Source organism: Tursiops truncatus, chromosome 13 (genome assembly GCF_011762595.2).
Source record: "Tursiops truncatus isolate mTurTru1 chromosome 13, mTurTru1.mat.Y, whole genome shotgun sequence".
NCBI classification, from domain to species: domain Eukaryota; kingdom Metazoa; phylum Chordata; class Mammalia; order Artiodactyla; family Delphinidae; genus Tursiops; species Tursiops truncatus.
The window spans coordinates 80,203,326-80,224,836 of NC_047046.1; the positions used below are offsets into that span (position 1 = coordinate 80,203,326).

The 21,511-nt window shown below is 35.0% G+C and overlaps 1 protein-coding gene across 8 annotated transcripts in view; it reads left to right on the forward strand.

The window, feature by feature from the left end:
• Positions 1-21,511, forward strand: part of CCDC102B (coiled-coil domain containing 102B) — a 268,909-nt gene that overhangs the window by 55,608 nt on the left and 191,790 nt on the right. For all 8 annotated transcript variants that reach the window (XM_073790811.1, XM_073790810.1, XM_073790809.1 and 5 more), the window contains exon 4: positions 4,585-4,693. In XM_073790811.1, the coding sequence (XP_073646912.1) occupies positions 4,585-4,693 (109 nt within the window). The remainder of the gene's footprint in view (positions 1-4,584; positions 4,694-21,511) is intronic.

Sequence of the window (21,511 nt, forward strand, 5' to 3'; positions counted from 1 at the left end):
TAGCTACATCTTGTTTTCAGAGGCAGCAGCAGCCTCAAATCTCTGGTGACATCATCCCACGACTCGAGTTGAGGGGATGTTGAGGTCATGCTGTGATGTCTGTATCTAAATGGTGGCCCCAAGAAAGTGCTGATGGGAAGATTTCTATGGCTTTATCTTTGGTATTTCTGACTGCAGGTTCCCAATTTGCTTCACTGGCTCTCCCAGAGATTCTTTGTGCTATTAATGTCTTCTATTTAAATTAGCTATTTTGAGTATATTTGTTTGTTGGACACATAATTGATATCAGGAGAGTGTACAGGCAACAGGCAGTGGGGTCTTCATTGGGCCGGTTCTGTGACATGAGACGGGTCTTGTTCCTGGCTGCATAGCCTTGTCCAAGCCTTGGTCTCTTGTCCTCCTGGGTGTCTCTGAGCTTAACAGCATCCTTTAAAGTCATCTCTTTTCTAATTAAATTAACTATATATGGCTTGGCTATTTGCTGAAAATGCTGAAAGGTGATGAAAATGAAAGATATTGAAAGATGTTACTGCTGAAATATGTAGTTATAAATAGCGAAATCATGAAATGATAAATAGGTTGCTTATTTAAAGTATACTTGTAAAAAATTTTGTTATTCATCATTTAGTACTAACTCTAAATTTTAGACTAATGAAAAAATGGATATCTAGATGTTATTACAAATTAATTATTTTTGTCTGGCAAAAAAATTTAACATTAATAGACCTCTAAGAAAATACTGACTAGATATTTTACAACGAAATTTCACACAGTTCAAAAATGATTAATATTTATTACCAGAAAGTAATGTTTAGGAATTTTTATCTCTGAAAAAAATTTTGATTAATCTTCCTGTCTAGATGTTTAAAATTTATGCCTATTTATTATGGGATCATTATGGGATGATTAACAAAGTATCAAAAGATTGCATAGAAATATAATCATATCTTTTCATAAAAATCATTTTGGTTCATACACTACTTTTTAGATCCTGCAAATATTATACATTTTAGCAATCTGATTTTTAAAAATTTATATCATCATATTAAAATACTATATTTTTTCTGAGCTTTGTCTTAGTAATATTTTTTAAAGAATCTGTGCATAAAATATGCAATATCCTTTAGAGTAAATTAGGTTTTTTTTTTATTTGCCTTCTTGTAGTTCAAACAATATGATGATAGTTTAAACTTCAATTATAAATGTAAGTATAATTAATCAATTTTGAAAATCTCTCTAAAATGGAGAATAAATTGATTAGGCCATTTAAAGAGTGCCCTCTGCTGCATAAATTTAAGTGTGCACAGTCCTTATGTCCTAATGCTTGAAACAAATAGTCACAATTTTTTTTATAAAGCTATGCTGAAAAACACCCAAGCATCACACTGCTATTAAATAAATTTTTATGAATTGCCTGTTCTCTCACTTCTCTAAATTGTACCATTTTACAGAATGAAATACATAATTTTCTTTCACTAAACTAATAAATATCAGTTATTTTATTTAAGATACATACTTAAAGAGAGAAATAATGCTATGTTTTAAATGTGACTAATCTGCCTTAAATAAAGAATACAAATGGTTAACTATTCATGTTAATATGCTTTTCAAAATTATTCTTATTTCATGAACTGGCCTTGAATACTTAGTCTAGATGTATTCTACATATAATCAGATCTTTAGACTATATCTATACTTATATGTAACTAAAAGTTTAATATAATTTGCAATGTTCTTCTTGAACTTCTTATAAAACCCCTGAGGGCATAGTTGCCACAGTAATTCTGATGACAATTTCGAGGATCAACATTTACTCTACAGTAATTATAAATCATTTTTATGTTAATATGAGCTTTTTTGCTAACATTATCATTTGATTTATTAGAGTGTAATGTTAAAAGCTGACACTGATTTCTCAACATGTATAATTTTGAATTTGTAAATTTAAAAATGTAGACTTTTCTCAAATTTTCAAGTATAATTTTTATATTAATCTATTTATAAATAATTCTCAAAATTAATTTTGAGAAAATGTTCTCAATGTATGCTTCATTACACAAATGTATTTGATCAATATCCTTTAATAAAATTATTTTATTAATTTAAGATAGTCCTTTCACTGATGAAAACATTGTCATGTTCTACTCATGTAATTCTAATAAATTAAAATTATAAATATGGTGATTCTTAAGTATTTCAATGAAGTCACAAACAATACAATTTTATTATATTTTTCAACTTAAATTTACAGGTTAAAGTCAATACTCAATTTCTTTTAAATATTCAAAAATACCTTATCCAAAACTTTAAAACCTGAATGCCAAATGCATAACATATTTTAATATACAATGGCTTTTATGTATTTTTTCTATATTTAACACAAAATGTTACTATTTGGCAATTTGTTCCCAATTTCTATATTTAATCCTATTCTTAAAATCTCAAACACAGTCACTAAGAGCAAATATCGTATCATGGTAAGCAACTGGGGTGTCACCAGCTGGCTAAATTTACTTATCTATCAGAATTTTTGGCTGCGGTTGTTAATCTGGACCTGTGGACATCTGTAGGAGTGTTCTAAAGAACCTACTGAGCCTTTTTCTTTGTTCATTGTAATATACGTACTGTGTTAATAAGGGATTCCAAATTAGAGTCCTATAAATAGTGCTGGTGTCTTTTGCAACTTAAGTCTTTTGAGGTGAAGTTAAGCTGTAACAGATTCTTTTATTATCCTCTTTCAATTTTATGGCTTGATTCATGCAAATATTATTATGTAACCCCTTAATGGGCTGCTTATGCATCGATTGGATTAAACTAATATATTTATGGCCTAATTCTATTCTGAATTCTTTTCACACTATTGCTACCTAGAAGATTCATATTTCTTATAAATAAGGAAATGGCATTCAATTTTGATTCTGGACGCATCTTCTAGCTCTGTGAATATGTCCCAAGATCTTTCTAGCAGCGTTATCACTGAAATAGATCTGTGTGTGTATTAGCTAATGATAAATACAGTAAGACTGTAACTAACAACTACAGAATCTTAGAGGCATGTAACAATCAGAAGTTATTTAGTTGGAGTCTGTGAGCCACTGGAGGTTGGTTAATCTGGACAGGGCTCTGCAGGGAAAACTCAGCTGTGATTCATGGCTCTTATCTTCCCCTGGGAGCAGTGGGCCTGCACAGGTATGTATTTCTCATAGTCATGGCCAAAATATAAGTGAGTAAGCCCAGTTACACAAACACTTTTTAAGTCTTTGGCCACATCGTGCCCAATAGCATCCCATTGGTAATGTCAGGCACATGTTCTATGTCCAAGGCACAGCAAGTGACAATTTCATCTTGTGTTTCACCACTAAATAACATGTATCACTATTTTTCTGGCTTGTTATGTTTTCTTTCCAGCCCCTGTCCACCACATGACCCCTAAATTAGGTCTACATATTTTTCATTTTTGTTGTTGCAGCATCCCCTTTTAAGTATCATTTCCTGTATCAGCTATCTTTTGCTGCATAAAATAATAATAATAATTCAGTAGCTAAGACAACAAAGTATTTTGCCTGGCTGGATGCAAGGTCAGCTGACCTCCACTGGACCAGCTGGGCTTGGCTCCTTGGTAAGGTTGAGCTCAGATCTGCTTCATATGTTTATTTGGGGACAGCAGTTCCCGCGGGGGGTAGGGAGAGACTCTTTTCACAGTGAAGGCTGAGGGATAAAAGAAGCCTAATCACACAAATTCTTTTCAAATTTCTGTAATCTGTCACATCAGATAATATCGCATTGTCAAAGCCTAGAATCCAGGGATGGGAAAAGCAACTCTGTCCATGGAAGGAGAGGAAAGAGAATGAGTATTTTTAACAATAATCTACCACAGAGATGACTGACCATTTGCAAAGGTGGATATATGCTAGTTACCACCAGAAATAAACAATTATTTTCAGTGACTCACTCTAATAGATGTGTGGGCATGGAAAAAATAAATCAGTGATGAGATATTAAAGGATTAAAGATTTTCATCCAAGTTCTGTCACTTATTCTATAAATAGAGAAATTAATTTCAATTATTCTAAATAATTTAAATAGAGATCCCAGTGAAACTGCTTTATTAAAACAGAATTGCAGATATTTAAAAAGTATTTTTATATCTCCAATAAATGACTGATTTCTTAAATGGTTATGTGGGCTCCTTGGTATTCTCTGTCATATCAAAGAATTCTTCATTCATATACAGGCACGATATGAAGTTGGATAAAAACCATGTTAAAATTAGAAACATATATATATCCTCCCATGTAAGGAAACAATATGAATAAGAAGCATTGAAAGAAATGAATGAATAATTCAGGAGACAGCAGGCAGAAAGTCAATTATTTTAATACTGGCAAAGCCAAATTAAATGTGTTTAAACTACTGTAAACCAACTTTTATTCAATATTTTTAATAAGCTGAAAAAAGTTTTCTGTCATGACAATGATCATATACAAATATAAAAAATTAGGAAAATGGAAAATCTAAAATTGAATGCATTCCTAAAATTATTTTAAAATTGTAAGTCTATTTTGCTTTTAATTCTCTATTTAGAATGCGCTTATCTTTGGAAAAAGAAATAGAACGGCTGGAGTCAGCTTTGTCTGTGTGGAAATGGAAGTATGAAGAACTGAAAGAATCAAAGGCAAAAAGTCTGAAAGAGGTAGGGAGACGTGTGATGGAAAGGAAGCAACTGACTGTTTTCTCTGTTTCAATGTGTAACCTGGTGGGCAGAAGACTGAGTAGACAAGAGGAAAGGAGGTTAAAAGATTGAATTCCCTCTATAAAAGGAATATTTGAACTCACATATTAATAGTGGACTCAGTCAAACTCAAGCCATAAGAAATCTTGTTCTAAATAACACATATTTTTAATGATCACCCACATGACACAATTAGCTATCCATTCCAGGCACGTGTGAGGGGACGGACAGCCTAAGATGCCATAATATCATAACATCTATAATAAACAACTTTATCTTACTCTTTTATAAAGCATTCTGAAAATATTAATTTATCTTTAGTGTGTTTAGGTTCTTTTCACATTGGCATTATAGTTACTCAGAATCGTTATACATTTATACATACATTTAGTTATACATGTATAACTATACATAGTTATACATTTCCTTTGCATTTTCATCAATAAAATGCTGTCATGAACACTTTCCATGATTTATTAATATTCATTATTTAAATAATATTAATTGTGTGTATTTTGTGTACTAAAGCACTATGCTAGGTAAGTATGTGGGATAGAATAATGAGCAAAGCAAATCAAAGAAAAATGCTGAGCAAAAATAATGACAAGCTAAATGCTCCCCAATGAGTTAGCATTTAGTTCATCTGTGTGCTATATACATGCATATATATATACACACATACAAACTGTACATGTGTTGACAGCTGTCGAAAGAAGCTGCATATCGAAATCAGTTATGTAATCATGCCTTAGTCTAAAGCACTCCTCCATCAGTTGTTTAAAAAGTGGGAAGCAGTATTCCTCTTTGTTTATGAAATTCCATACGAATGTTGTTTCAGCTTTGTTTCCAGCAAGTGATAAAGTGTAGAGTCATTGACTCAAGTTTGCAGAAATCCCATGAGGGAATATTCAAGAACCTTAGTTGCCAGCACTTGCCTTATTTATGGGTCACATGCAGGCATCCTGATGTTCATAGAGCATAGTAATCATCATGCAGAGGTTCAGAACTAGTCGACTATGTCAACCCTGCGGACCACTGAGATTTGAAAAGAGGGAGGGACTTCCCTGTCGGTCCAGTGGTTAAGACTCTATGCTTCCATTGCAGGAGACATGGGTTGGATCCCTGGTTGAAGAACTAAGATCCTGCATGCCGCGTGGCACAGCCAAAAAACTAAATAAATAAAATAAAAATAAAAGAATGTTTTCCAAGAAAAGGGGTGGGGGGAACTTCCCTGGCAGTCCAGTGGTTAAGACTCCATGCTTAGACTGCAGGGACACAGGTTTGATCCCTGGTCGGGGAACTAAGATCCTGCATGGCCCACAGCACAGGCCAAAAGAAAAAGAAGCTGTTCCTCAGCTTTAAGAAACTGTTGAGTATTTTGCTCAAAGGGAGCTGCTTCCCCTCTCCTTTCACCTTATATTCTTTCCATTCCATAGCTAGAATTGAAAAATGACATCTACATTGAAAACATACAAGAAACAAAGTCAGTAAATGAAAAGAGGGAGAGAGTTTCCTAATACCCTTAAACAAATATCTCCTGCCTAAAAATCATTTATTAACAGAAGGTAATTTCAGTGAGAACCACAGAAGGTTAGTTTGGGAATATTTCTCAATGAGGGGTAATTTAAACAAAGCTAACAAGCTAGATAAAGTTTATTTCTGCTTTATAAGTTCATGTTATACTGTCAGAGTGTTTTTGTTTCCAGTTTACACTGTGGGCATGTATGTAGTGTATGCGTGAACACACACATGCATTTGTGATGGATTCATCATATTTATATTCACAGGTACCTAACTGAATGTGGTCTCTGGGTGTGAGCACTGACAGTAAACTAATGTTCTACAGGAACAATATCTCATAACACAAAAACCGTGTTATGCTTACAGTGTAGGTGTGTTTGTCTTATAACGAGTTTTAATTTGATTGAGAAAACTAATATTTAAGATAGAACTGGTCTTCAATTTAATTAAAATCATGCATTTACAATCTCTTGCCACTAATGGGCAGTGCAGACTTGATAACATCAATTTAACATTTCGAAAGCAGCTGTTTTTGAAAAAAGTCATGGTTTTCAGTTGGTTTACAAAACGATATGTATATTTTAAAATGTTTAATGTTTTCTATTCAAAGATGATATTTTGGAGTATCAAATTGGAAAATGTCTACTTTAAATTGCTTAAGAAAGCTTTATAGATGAGAAAAAATAAAATCAACATAGCATTTTACAGTGTAAATTGGGTCTATATTTTGACACCCATACAGAAGTATATATTAATACATATGTGACCCTTCTACTAGATAAAATGATAGGGCTTTTAGGGGCTTGCCTGGTGGCGCAGTGGTTGAGAGTCCGCCTGCCGATTCAGGGGACACGGGTTCGTGCCCCTGTTGGGGAAGATCCCACATGCGGCAGAGCGGCTGGGCCCGTGAGCCATGGCCGCTGAGCCTGCGCATCCTGAGCCTGCGCGTCTGGAGCCTGTGCTCCGCAACGGGAGAGGCCACAACAGTGAGAGGCCCGCGTACCACAAAAAAAAATAAAAATAAAAATAATAAAAATAATAATGATAATAATAATAATAGGGCTTTTGGAACAAAGGAAACTTCAAGACTGTTATGGAAAATTTGTTTAAATATTTAAACTTTTGAATGTATGTTTCAGTTAGAGGAACTACAACTTTGAACTTTGAAGAAAAGTGACAATGAATGAAAGGAAGAGTTTTTATTGTAGATGATGGAAAGTTAATTTAACAGAGATTTAAAAAATATTGTTTGAATTATTTATATGGGATTATTTTTAAAAAATGTTTCTTTCCACTTCCTAAAGGCGGTTTATGATATTCATAGAGCCTTTGGAAGTCATGTGGCATAAACATATATTTAAGTTATTTTTATAGAACATTATGGAATGTTTAAAAAATTTTTTAGACAATAAATAAAAATACTTAGTCGCATGTAATTTTTATATATTCTTTGTTTAATTGTTTTATAATAGATTATAAGAGAACAGTAATCTTACGGTACATTTAGAAAGGTCATTGTACAGTAATTAAAGTGTAAAATATTTTAAATTCCCATAAGTTGATTGACAATCAGAAAAGGTTATTATGATACATCCTCTGGACCTTCACATGAATTCTCCTTTCTTATTCCACTTCTCAACAATTCTGATAAATGACCTTTTCTTTCACTGTAGCTCTTCATCTATGAAAATTTTTGAATACCGTGTAATTCTTTTTTAGATGCATGAAACTTACAAACAAATACATGCCTGGCTAAAAACTGGCTGCTGGAAAATTTAGCAATTTTTAGAGCTGGAAACAGATGTGCTTAATAGACCAGAATTTTTAAAAATGTATTTGGAAGTCTGGTGTGCTTTAGAGGGAGATCTTTCTTAAATTACTGACATTTAGAGAAGAGTAAATATGAGAATTTAATTGTAAAATCGAATAAGTATTTAAAATGCAACCAAGATGATGAGCGGCGGAGATGGTTATATTCAAAATGCTGTTCCCATGCTGAATCTAATACTTAGTCAGCTTTCCTCTGCACGTCTGTAAATACTGATTTGGAATTAGATTATGAATTCCAAGAGTGCTGTAATGACAAGTTTTATGAAATCTCATGATCTAGAGAATCAAATATTCAGATAAGTAACATTGATTACAAATAAGTATGGTACCTTGCTTTAACAATAAATGACTGATGCTTTTCATAATGGAAGATTTTTTTTTTACCATATGTGGAGAAAACTGCTAGCATTTTAAAATTGGTCTCAAGCTAAAAAAATGAAATTGTAACTTTTTAATCTTCCTTTGAAAATTTTGCATTTTTACCTGGTATCTTTTTAAGGATTTTATTTAGAAATCTTTTACCTTTTTGTGATAATAGCGACATTTCTAGTAGTTTATAATTTACAGTGTTCCTTTACGAATAGTTTATAAATATTTTATAAATATTTGTATGAAGTACTTAGGGAGACACAGGCTTCATGGGGCCTCTTTATGGCACTAATAGCTGACATTGAAGCCTTATCTGAAACACCTCAAAACACCTTTCTAATTTGAGGGAAATAGAAGGTTAGAATTATGAGTTATCTGTAGCTAAAATTCTATACTGATACCTTCACTTTAAAAAAGGTTGTGTCAAATGGGAGCTACTCTGCCCACATAAAGAGAGGGTCCTTGAAGATACTTAATTGAAATAGGTATGTGGTAGAGTATGAGTACAGTTGTTAGCTCGAAGCTAATTTCAAAGCTGTCTCATATTGCTATTTTTGTGGCTTAAAGGAAATACTCCCTAGAAATGACCCAGAACATTAATGTCTGTTGTCAGTTCTAACTCCTCCCCTCCCCTCACCCAGGCGGAGCCATCCTGTCTCCTCCTCTTGCCCTCTCCTCTAGGTCCCTTGCCCAGCACTGTTGACCTATTCACTTGTCCACCCAGCAAGCAGGGTGATAGCTCTCAAAACGTAAACTGGATCATAAAAACACTTCAGTGACTTCCCACTATCCAGGTCCAGCTGGCTAAGCCACCTGATGTTGACAGTGTAGTGGGTGCCCGGTAATAATACCCCTCTTTCCACCCCAACTGCTCTAAAAGGCAATGCCCTAAATTCCAGCAGACAGTACCCAGCAGTGAACTATTTTTGATGCATATACATTCCCTACCTGTGTTTGGAGTCCAGCCTTCTCCTTCTGTCACTGACTCTGCTGTGCCCTGAGCTCTCAGAGGTCATTTAGCTGGACAGTCTGCATCAGACCAGAGATTAGACACAGGAGAGAATGGGGGTGGGGGTCACGTGAGGACGGTTTGTATGGACCCGGCCGGGAGTGCTGTACATTGTTTCACTTATTCACAAGCGAGTACTCATTGCCTTATATATGTGTGTGTGTGTGTGTTTGTGTTTATGTTTATATTCTCTGTTTCAGGCTGTTTTTTTTTTCATCGAAACAGTCACACAACAACCCTTTCACCTCCCATCCACCAGTCACATCTTGCCATTAACTTCAGTTTACATGTCACTTTATAAAAGGGAATGGTTTTATTCCCGAAAAAACTTCCTTTACTATTTTCCCTCGGAGAAATGTACAAGATTTTTAAAAGACCTTATCAACTGCAATTATTTTTTGGTTTACTTTCTATTTGCCTTTCCCACTGAACTCTGAATTTCATGATAATATACGTCATGTCTGCTTTATTCATTTCCCTCTATGCAGTGCTGATCAAACGTGGTTATGATTTGTGAAGACCAAAGCTTTTTTATCTAGCTCTATATGCTTGTATTCCTGAATGGTGGCTATGGCTATAGTGTAAGGAGAATAGTTGAGATCCTAGTTTTTCTTTTTTGTTTTGTTTTGCTAGTTATTTCTTTCAAGTTTTTTTTTCACGGAAAGGCATTTTAATTTAAATAAAGCAGTGTGTGCATGTCAAGCCTTTTATTACCTGATGAGGCTACTGCTCTACATCCCTGAAGATTTTAGATTTTCCAGGGCACTGGAGTGAACCTTCGCCCCTAACATCCTATCCATCATGAAAATCTGTTTAGCTTGTTCTTTGCCAGATATAAATTAGCTTATCAGGACAAAGAGTGAGGCTGGTAAAATACCATATTAGAATTCTATAAATGTATAAGAACAATGAAGCCTATGGGATACCACTTTGCTCATACAAGTGCCTTCAAGACCTTTTTAAACAAATGTAATTAAGAACAATGTAAGCACTAAATTACATAAGTCAGAATTAATTGAACTACTAGTGGATAATTCATAGACATCACCAAGGTAACCCTCAGAGCACCGAGATGGCTTCCTTAACTCTAAGGCTATTGTAAGTATTATGAAAGAAAATTAGGCTCTTCAGAATCTACTTTACTTGTAGAAACATAAAATGATAAAGGAAAAGATAGGTTGAAATCAGATGTTTTAGCATCTGTTTAAGTTAACCAACACTATTTTAAAATTTAAAATACAGTACAAAGGAGTCAGCTGATATTTAATTAATCTATACAAATTAATAGTTTGAGAATGATGTTAAAAGTAGGTTGAAAAGATAATGTCCCTAAAGGAGTGACACAGTGACAATGGTCTCACATAGAGAGGACATTCAGTCTGCAAAACATCTTTATTTTCTATTCCAGCTGACAGGACACTTTCCACTGATGCATGCCTCATACATCCAAAGATTCTGGTTTTATCTTTTCCTATAAGAAATCCCTATGCAGGGATATTCAGTTAAGACCATTCTGAAGATAAGGATCTTCCTTTTAGTAAATAGCATGAGGATTTTTACCTGCAGGAGCAGTTTTCATGTTGAAAAGGAGATTGAATCAAGGCACTCTGCTCATCTTAGCCCTGCCATGTACTGACACCAAAGGTGTGTACATGACTGCGGGGGATTTAGAGGGTGACTTTTTTTTTTTGGTGGTGGGGCGTTCCAAGTGTTTCTAATGATTTTGTTTAGCTTTACTGAGGTATAAATGATATACAAAAAATTGAGCACAGTGTATGCATTTTGATGAGTTTGGACATATACTTGCATACATCCATGGTACCACCATCACACCGAGGCACTAAATATATACATCACCTCCAGCATTTTTCTTGTGTTCTTATGTGTATGTGTGTGTGTGTGCTTGTTTGTGGTAAGAACACTTCACATGAGATCTATCCTCTTAATATTTTGGGTTGGCTAAAAAACTCGTTCGTTTCTCTTTTTTTTCATAAGATGGCTCTAGTAGTGCTTTTTGTCTTTAACTTCATTCGAAACAATTTTGTTAGATTGTATTGAGACAGCTGTCACATCAGCGTGCATTTAAAAAAAACTAATCAAAAAAACCCAAACAAACAAACAAAAAACTAATCAAAGCTGGTGAATTTTTGTGTAGCCATTTTAATATTGAAGATGGAAGAAAACAGCAATATTTTCGGCATATTATGCTTTATTATTTCAAGAAAGGTAAAAACACAACTGAAACGCAAAAAAAGATTTGTGCAGTGTATGGAGAAGGTGCTGTGATCGAATGTGTCAAAAGTGGTTTTTGAAGTTTCATACTGGAGATTTCTCACTGGATGATGCTCCGCGGTCTAGTAGACGAGTTGAAGTTGATGGTGATCAAATCGAGACATTAATTGAGAACAGTCAACGTTATACCACGTGGAGATAGCCAACATACTCAAAATATCCAGGTCAAGTTTTGAAAATCATTTGCACCACCTATTGGTGCAAATGGTTATTTTAATTGCTTCGATGTTTGGGTTCTACATAAGTTAAGTGAAAAAAACCTTCTTGACCGTATTTCCGCATGCAATCCTCTACCAAAATGTAATGAAAAAGTTCTGTTTTTAAAACAAATTGTGATGGGCAATGAAAAGTGGATACTGTACAACAATGTGGAATGGAAGAGATTGTGGGGCAAGTGAAATGAACCACAACCACACCAAAGGCCGGTCTTCATCCAAAGAAGGTGATGTTGTGTATGTGGTGGAATTGGAAGGGAGTCGTCTATTATGAGATCCTTCCAGAAAATCAAATGATTAATTCCAACAAGTACTGCTGGCAGTTAGACCAACTGAAAGCAGCACTCGTTGAAAAGTGTCCAGAATTAGTCAACAGAAAATGCATAATCTTACATCAGAATAATGCAAGACTGCGTGTTTCTTTGATGACGAGGCAAAAACTGTTAGTTTGGCTAGGAAGTTCTGATTCATCCGCCGTATTCACCACACATTGCACCTTTGGATTTCCATTTATTTCGGTCTTTACAAAATTCTCTTAATAGAAAACATTTCAGTTCCCTGGAAGACTGTAAAAGGCACCTAGAACAGTTCTTTGCTCAAAAAGATAAAATGTTTTGGGAAGATGGAATTATGAAGTTGCCTGAAAAATGGCAGAAGGTAGTGGAAGAAAAGGATGAATATGTTGTTCAATAAAGTTCTTGGTGAAAATGAAAAATATGTCTTTTATGTTTACTTAAAAACCAAAGGAACTTTTTGGCCGACCCAATATTTTAAAGGACACAATACTATATTGTTAACTAAAGTACTATGTTGTACAACAGATCTCTAAAACTTATTCATCTCACACAACAGAAACTTTGTATTCATTTAAAAACAACTCCCCATTTTGCCCTCCCCCAACCCCAACCCCTGGTAACCACCATTCTATTCTCTGCTTGTGTAAATTTGACTATTTTAGAAATACCTCATATAAGTGGCATCATGCCATATTTGTCTTTTTGTTACTGATTTATTTTACTTAGCATAATTTCCTCTAGGTTCATCCATGTTGTTGCAAATGGCAGGATTTCCTTACTTTTAAGGCTGAATGATATTCCATTGTACGTATATACCTCATTTTCTGTATTCATTCATCTGTCAATTTGGGTTGTTTCCATATCTTGGCTGTCATGAATAATGATGCAGTAAATATGAGGTTGCAGGTATCTCTTAGAGATCCTGATTTCAATTATTTTGGTTATATACCCAGAAGTGGGATTGCTGGATCACACGGTACTTATATTTTTAATTTTTGGAGGAAACTCTATACTGCTCTCCAAAGTGGAGATTTCCCATATACCTCCTGTCCCTGCACATACAAGCCTCTCCAGTTGTCAACATCCCTCAACAGAATGGTACATTTTTTACCAAGGATGAACCTATGCTGACACATCATAATCACCCAAAGTCCACCATTTACCTTAGGGTTCACTCGGTGTGAATGTACCTTAGGGTACATTCTGTGGGTTTAGACAAATGTATGATGATATATTTCCACCATTATGGTATCATACGTAGTGTTTTTACTGTCCCCCCAATCCTCTGTGTTCCACATATTCATCCTTCCTTGCCCCACCTTCTTCAACACCTGGCAACCACTGATATTTTCTTGTCTCCATAGATTTGCCTTTTCAGAATGTCATATAGTTGGCATCATACAGTATGTAACTTCTTAAGACTGGCTTCTTTCACTTAGTGATATGCTTTCCTCCATGTCTTTTCACAACTTGATAGCTCCTTTCTTTTTAGGGCTAAGTAATATTCCATTGAGTGGATGTATCACAGTTTATCCAGCTACCTGCTGAGGGACATCTTGGTTGCTTTCAAGTTTTAGCAGTTATGGATAAGGCTGCTGTGAACTTCTATGTGCAGGGCTTTATGTGGTTTTCAGTCTCTTTTCATTTAATTATTACCCCCTGGTGAAATGAGTTCCTGTCTTAGGTTATTTTATGGGTCACTGACCACCTTCTAGACAGCAGCATTTGTGCCCAGGATCACATCTCAAAGTATGGCAAGTTATGTGGGAGGAACTGAGTGTAGCTGCTCTGTTGAGAAAGGGTTATGGATGTGGTGGAGACTCAGGGCATCACTGTCTCCTCTTTAGGGCTGTGGTGCATCCTAATTAGTACCAGAAGTTTTAAAGAGAGTTAAGAAATCATAAAGACAGAAGGCTCCTTTAGCTGGTATTTTTAGAGGTATCATATGGGAGAACTGAAAAGGCACAGGTGACATACAAGAACAAAGAGTATTCTTTGAAATGCACTTTAGAATGTATAATTATCACTTGAGGAAATTTTCCTTTGTAATATAGTTCTGAGGTTACGATCAAAGTGGGTCGAAGATATAATTCTATATTCACATTAAACATCTTCTGATATATACAAAATGAGTTGCTGATGAAATCTCATGAGGGTTCTCACATGGATAATCTGGATATTATAAAAAATGGTAAATAATCTTTTAATGCAGTTGTACTGAATTAGCAGAATCCATTAGATTCAACTGAAAATAATTTTTAAAAATATATCTGTCCAGCTGTCTCTTGAAAGATTTTGATTTAATTGGTTAGGAGTACCGATTACATATCTGTGTTTTTAGAAGCTCGTTATCCTGGTGTGCACCTTAAATTGATATCTGCTGCTCTAAAACATCACCTGGGGAGGGGAGCGGGGGACTGTGGAAATCCCCAAAACCAGTTGTGACCATTTTATGTTAAAGATCAACTTGACTTGGCCACCACCAAGTGCCCAGATATCTGGTCAAACATTATTCTGGGTGTGTCTGTGAGGGTGTTTTGGCATGAGATTAGCATTTGAATGAGTAGACTGAGTAAAGCACATTGCCCTTCCTAATGTGGGTGGGCCTCATCTAATCAACTGAAGGCCTGAATAAACAAAAAGTCCAACTCTCGTGCAGATAAGAGGGAATTCGTTCTGCCCAACTGTCTCTGACCTGGGGCATCAGTTTTGCCCTGGTTTTGGACTTGAACTGAAACATCAGCTTTTCCTGGATCTGGAACATGTTGACTCGGGTGGGAGCTCTACCATGAGCCCTTCTGGTTCTCAGGTCTTTTAACTTGGACTGGAGCTTTCACCACTGGCTCTCCTTGGTCTTCAGCTTGCTGACTGCAGATCTTGGGAATACGTGTGTGTATATATATATGTGTGTGTGTGTGTCTTAGTCTGTTTCTCTAAAGAGCCTTAATACACCAACTTTACTGAAAAAGTCATAACTTGACCATATCTGCTTGCTGCAAGTCCTGGTTTATTTCCACTCAATGATTTTTCTCTCTTTTGCCAGTTGTGCAATTGGCATTGGAAGCACTGCATGTACTCCTAGTTAGTAACATCAATTATAAAGTGAAATATATACTTTATATATTTCATGATTTCTTTGGCCTATTTTCCATTGTTCTGACTTTTTTTTCACTATTTAGATGGCTTTAGCTCTTTAACTGATTCTAGACATTGCATTGTTTACACAAAAAAGCATAAAATCCCAAAGAAGAAAAGTGATTTTATCAACTATTTGGTTGTGGGAAAGATTTGTACAGGTCAGGCTCCAGTCTCCAATGATTTCAAAACACCATATGTTAGGGGAGAGTAAGAATGTATTAACAAATTTCAAGTCACCAAATTAGTGAAAAATCATGTAAAATGGAATGTTTCCAAGAGTAACTTAATTACATTACCAATAGCATCATATGCATAAGTTCAAGTGCCATTTTAATATTGACAGAGAGAGTTTAAGTGTGAAATGTTCGAATTCATTTTGAATTACATTCTCAATGTTTAATTATGAAATACACAGAGAAGTGGGTGATAAGGCTTTTTGATTCTTCATAAAATAGGGGTGCCAATGAGACAAATTAAGAGATGAAAACTCGTATTGTGTTTCATACTTAATTTGATTAAGTATGCTTCTAACAGAAGCTCTTTGTGATTTTAAAATTAAATTAGAAGGCGTAATTGCTATAAATCTTTTGACTAAAATAATCTTTGCTTTTACATATTTTAATAGATTTATTGAGATATAATTCACATACCATACAACTCATTGTAAAGCATATAATTTGGTGTTTTTAAAATATATTCACAGAGTTGTGCAACTGTCACCATAATCAACTTTAGAACATTTCATCAGTCCAGAAAGAAACCCTAGATCCATTAGCAGTGACTCCTTATTTCCCTCCAATCCCCACAGCTTTAGTTAATTACTAATCTAATGTAATACTGTAGATTTACCTATGCTGGGCATTTCATATAAATGGAAATTTATGACTGGTTTCTTTCAACTTACATAGGTTTTTGAATAGAGTTTCTATAATCTGCCTTTCTACCAATTCTTCCTGTTACAACTCAAGAACATAAACATGTTGAATTTTTTTATGGCAACCTCATTTAGAAAAAACTATTAGGAGGCATAAGTTTCTGTTTCCCATAAGAAAATATATTAACATTTAGCTGTTTTATTCATGTCTGAAGCAAGGTGTAAACATTTTAAAATTATATTACTTTTCTTAAATGAAAATTTTGATTTTGACAGAAGTACAGGTCATCAAGAGACCAAGACTAAGTAGGAAAACAAAGAAAAAGAAAAACATTTCAATTTCTAAAGCTTTGTAGAAATGTAAGATATTTTTTCATTATTACCAAAGTTGGCACTCTTTTTTCACTTGGTGAAGTTAAGTCACATACTTTAGCTCTAAAAAAATATATTCAAACATGAATATTTGATTTTCCTAGTTTTATACTATGGTAATTATGTGCAGCTTCAGGCAATATTTAATTAAGAATTAAACCATGCTAATCCTTTAAAAACCTTATTTTTCTAAAAGTAAAAATCTGAAACATGTTTTTCCTCCCCAAGAACTATGATATTCTATAATTTCATGTTCTTTGTGAGCTAAAGGACTTGGAGCTCTGTGTGTGTGTGTGTGTGTGTGTGTGTGTGTGTGTGTATGTGTATGTATGTGTGTACTTGGAGAACAATACTCTGTGGAGTTTAAAAGGCTTAACAGCAACAATTAAAATGGTATCACATTCAAAAATATATCTTGAAGATGCTTCTATTCATGGATAGGAAGACTCAATTCTGTCAAGATGCTAGTTCTTCTCAACTCGATCTATGGATTCAATGCAGTCCCAATCAAAATCCTAGCAAGTTGTTTTATGGCTATTGAAAAACTGGTTCTAAGGATAATAGGGAGAGGTAAAAGACCCAGAAGAGCTGGTACAATATTGAAGGACAAGAACGAGTTGGAGGATTGATGCTGCCTGACTTTAAGACTTACTATAAAGCTACAGTAATCAACACAGTGTGGCACTGGCAAAAGAATAGACAAATAGACCAATGGAACAGAATAGAGAATCCAGAAATAGACCCACATAAATATAGTTAACAAATCTTTGACAAAGGAGCCAAAGCAATACAATGGAGCAAACATAGTCTTTTCAACAAATTGTGCTGAAACAACTGGACATCCACATGCCAAAAAAAAAAAAAAAAAAGAATCTAAACACAGGCCTTACACTTTTCCCAAAAATTAGCTTAAAACAGATCATAGATCTAAATGTAAAACACAAAATTATCAAATTTCTAGAAGATAACATAGGAGAAAACTGGATGACCTTGGGTATAGTGATGACATTTTGGATAGAGCAAAAGTGTGATCCATGAGTGAAATAATTGATAAACCAGACTTCACTAAAATCAAAAACTTTTGCTCAACTAAAGACAATGTCAAGAGAATGAAAGGACAAGCCAAGGACTGGGAGAAAACATTTGACACATCTGATAAAGGACCATTATCCAAAGTATACAGAGAACTCTTAAAGTTCAACAATAAGAAGATAAGCAATTGGATTAAAAAATGGACCAAAGACTTGAACAGACACTTCACCAAAGATGTGCAGATGGAGAATAAACATATCAAAAGATGCTCACACATCCTATGTCATCAGGAAAATGCAAATTAAAACAACGGTGAAATACCACTACATACCTATGAGAGTGTCCAAAATCCAGAACACTTGACACCAAACGCTGGCTGGGTTGTGGAGCAACAGGAATTCTCATTCATTGCTGGTGAGAATGCAAAATGATACAGCCACTTTGGAAGACAGTGTGATGACTGTAGTTAATAATATTGTATTGAGTTACTACATAGTAACTCAAAAGTTACTGTGAGAGTAGAGCTTTAATGTTTTCACCATAACAACAACAACAAAATGGTAATTATGTGAAGTGAAGGATGTGTTAACTAACCTTATTATTGTAAACATTTCACAATATGTAGGTGTATCAAATCATCACATTGTACACCTTCAACTTACACAATGTTACATGTCAATTATGTCTCAGTAAACTGGAAAAATATACAAAAAATATGTTAAGGCACACTTGGTCGTTATAAATGATGGAAAAAAAGAACACTTTCTTCATTGCTGGCTTTGAGCAATTTGATTTTAATGTGTGTTGCTGTGATCTCTGCATATATCTTTGTTCTTGGGGGTGTGTTGAATTTCTTGGCTCTGTGTGTTCATACTTTTTATTAAATTTGGAAAATTTCTCATTATGTTTTTTAAATATTTGTCTTCATCCCTTTGTCAGGGACGCCAATTATAAGTACGTTAAGACTCTTGAAGTTGTCCCACTGTTTGCTAATTGGCACCCAGTGTAGTCCTACTGGGGTGAGTGAATGGTGAGGACTGGGAGGCTTGGAAGGGGAAGTTTGGTCAGTGGCACATACCAAGCACCTTGGTTGTTCCTGAGTTTTCAAATGCTCTTCGGTATGATGAGGTTATCACTGTTTGCTAACTGCCTTCCCATAGAGACCAGGCAATAGAGGTGCTATCTCCTTCAATGTTTACATTTCAAAGAGATAGTTCCCAGGTCCTAGAGAAGGGCCTCCCTGGGTTATAAAGCTGGCAAAAGGCTGGCAGATTTATGCCTCAAAGGGGCAGGGAAAGAATTTACAATTACAAGTTGTTGTTGTTGTTTTCAAAATAAACACTCTAAGACAATGAAAGCCAAGAACCTGTAGTCACAAACAAACCCCTCTAATTTTGCTCAGGCTGAGGGGAACATTAAGCCCTCTTGGTCACTTCTAATTCTATCATCTTTGTTCTTTCTGGGCCAGTTTCAATTGATGAATTTTTCTCCTCATTATGGGTCATGCGTTCCTATTTGTTTGCATAACATGCAATTTTTGACTGGACTTCTGTCATTAGCAATTTTATCTTGTTGGGTGGCCCTGAATATTTTTATTTTTTAAAATTATTTTTGAGCTTTGTTCAGAGATGTAGTTTTATTACTTGGAAATAATTTAATCTTTTTTGTCTTAAAGCCTTTAAACCTTGTTAGATAAGACCAGAGCAGCATTTAGTCTAAGGCTATATTTCCTACTGACTATGGAGTCAAAACCATTCTGAGTCCTTTTTGTAATGGAAATGTGAATTATGAGATCTTCCATTTTGGCAGCTGGCAATAGGAATTATTACTGGCCTTATGTGAGTCCTAGGCGGTGTTTCTTTTAATTCTCTTGGGGGTTAGTTTTCTTACAAGTATGCTCAGATCACCACCCTGGTGAGTACTCTGCAGACCTCCAGGGTTCCCCTCTGCTGCGTTCTCTCTGCTCTGGTACCTTTGCCTCAGCTACCCCTCATCCCATCGCTCCCAGCTTCACCCAAACTCAGGGGTACCACCAGCTTCTTCCTTGCTTCCCCTCCCTACCCTGTGAACTGAAACTCCTTCCAGGTAATAAACTGGCTATTTTTAGGGCTCTTTTTGTGTTCTCAGGGATTGCCTGATAATCAATGTCTTTACAACAATTGTTTCTTCCATTTTTCTTGCTTTTTAGTGGTTTCAGGTTGGCAAATTTAGCTTCTGTTCCTCCATCTTGTTTAGCAGTCAGTATCATTTTGATTATGTATTAGAAGTATGTTTGTGTTTTTTTAAATCTTGTTTCCCTTTAAATATTATTATTATTATTATTATTTTTGCAGTACGTGGGCCTCTCACTGTTGTGGCCTCTCCCATTGCAGAGCACAGGCTCCGGACGCGCAGGCTCAGTGGCCATGGCTCACGGGCCCAGCCGCTCCGCGGCATGTGGGATCTTCCCAGACCGGGGCACGAACCCGCGTCCCCTGCATGGGCAGGCGGACTCCCAACCACTGCGCCACCAGGGAAGCCCTAAATATTATTTTTTGAAAAAGCAGTCAATTTTTATACAGAATATGTGTTTATATATGTTTTGTGACTGTTTTGATAAGTCATGATAACCTGTTTTAAAATAACACATATTTTTATTCAAGATATTTTATTTTTTACTGAATTAAAAGAACAAAGGTCATTACCCTTTTTTGTGTAACATTTTATTTTTTACATGGTTTCTAAGCTGTTAATCACCCTTCCTTTTACTAATTTATCAAGAGATAAATAATTCACATGAAGCTCAGACATTTTAATTGGATATATCTTTTTAAGTGTGTTTTAATATGTAGGTTGTTTTTTTATATTTCTTTTTCCTTTTTTCCTTCTTATAATTTATTTAAAAAGCCAAGTCATTTGTCCTGTGAAGTTTTATTTTAGATTTTAGAGACTGTACCTTAAGGTACAATTTGCTACATTTCTCTGTTCTCTATATTTCTTATAAAATGGTAGCTGGATCAATAGGTTTGATGTAATTCTCTTTCAGGATGTTCTCCTAGGTGGGGTATTCTTCCCTTAAGAAGCACATGGTATTTGGGTGTCCCTGAGGTGCTAGCAGACCGATGCTCATTGCCTAGAACCATCGATTAATTTGGGGCTGCAAAATTGTGATATTCTCTTATTTCTCCTTAAGCTATTAGTTGGAATATTTAAATGAAGAGAACTTCTCACATAATACTTTATGCATTTAGATATAGTCAGGATACATGAGAGATTATTTTCCCTTTCTTTACCAATTTACAAAATAATAAATTAGTTCACTAGCATTCCCCAGTGTTAATCAAACTAGTATTTTTAGTATCATTATGAATCCATGAATTTAAACTTATTGAGTGTGCTTTAACATACTGCAATTATTATCCCTACTGATATTCAAAAATTCCCATATTTAGAGAGCAGAAACTTCTTAATATTGGTTACTGAGAACATTTGATGCAATCCTAGCAAACTCTTATAGTTTCCTTACTCTGTGGTATGACAAAATATACTAGATATACCAAAATATCTTTGTTGTAGATCTGGAATAAGCCGTTTCTTCAGAGTCCTGGATTCTCAGTGAGGAATAGCTCAAGACCACAGTCTGTGTGTAGAAATGTGCTGAGATGGTCATTATTTCCAGGCCATTTCAGTGGAAAGAACTGGTAAATTTATAAATATGTTGAATCTTCTTTATCATTCTCCTCTGTTCATCACAGTTTGTTCATTACTTTTGGTTATTTAGCATCTTATTTCTTTTTACCTTGTCTCTTAAGGCAGCATCTGTTGCACTTTTTTGCTCTTGTGTTCCTTTTA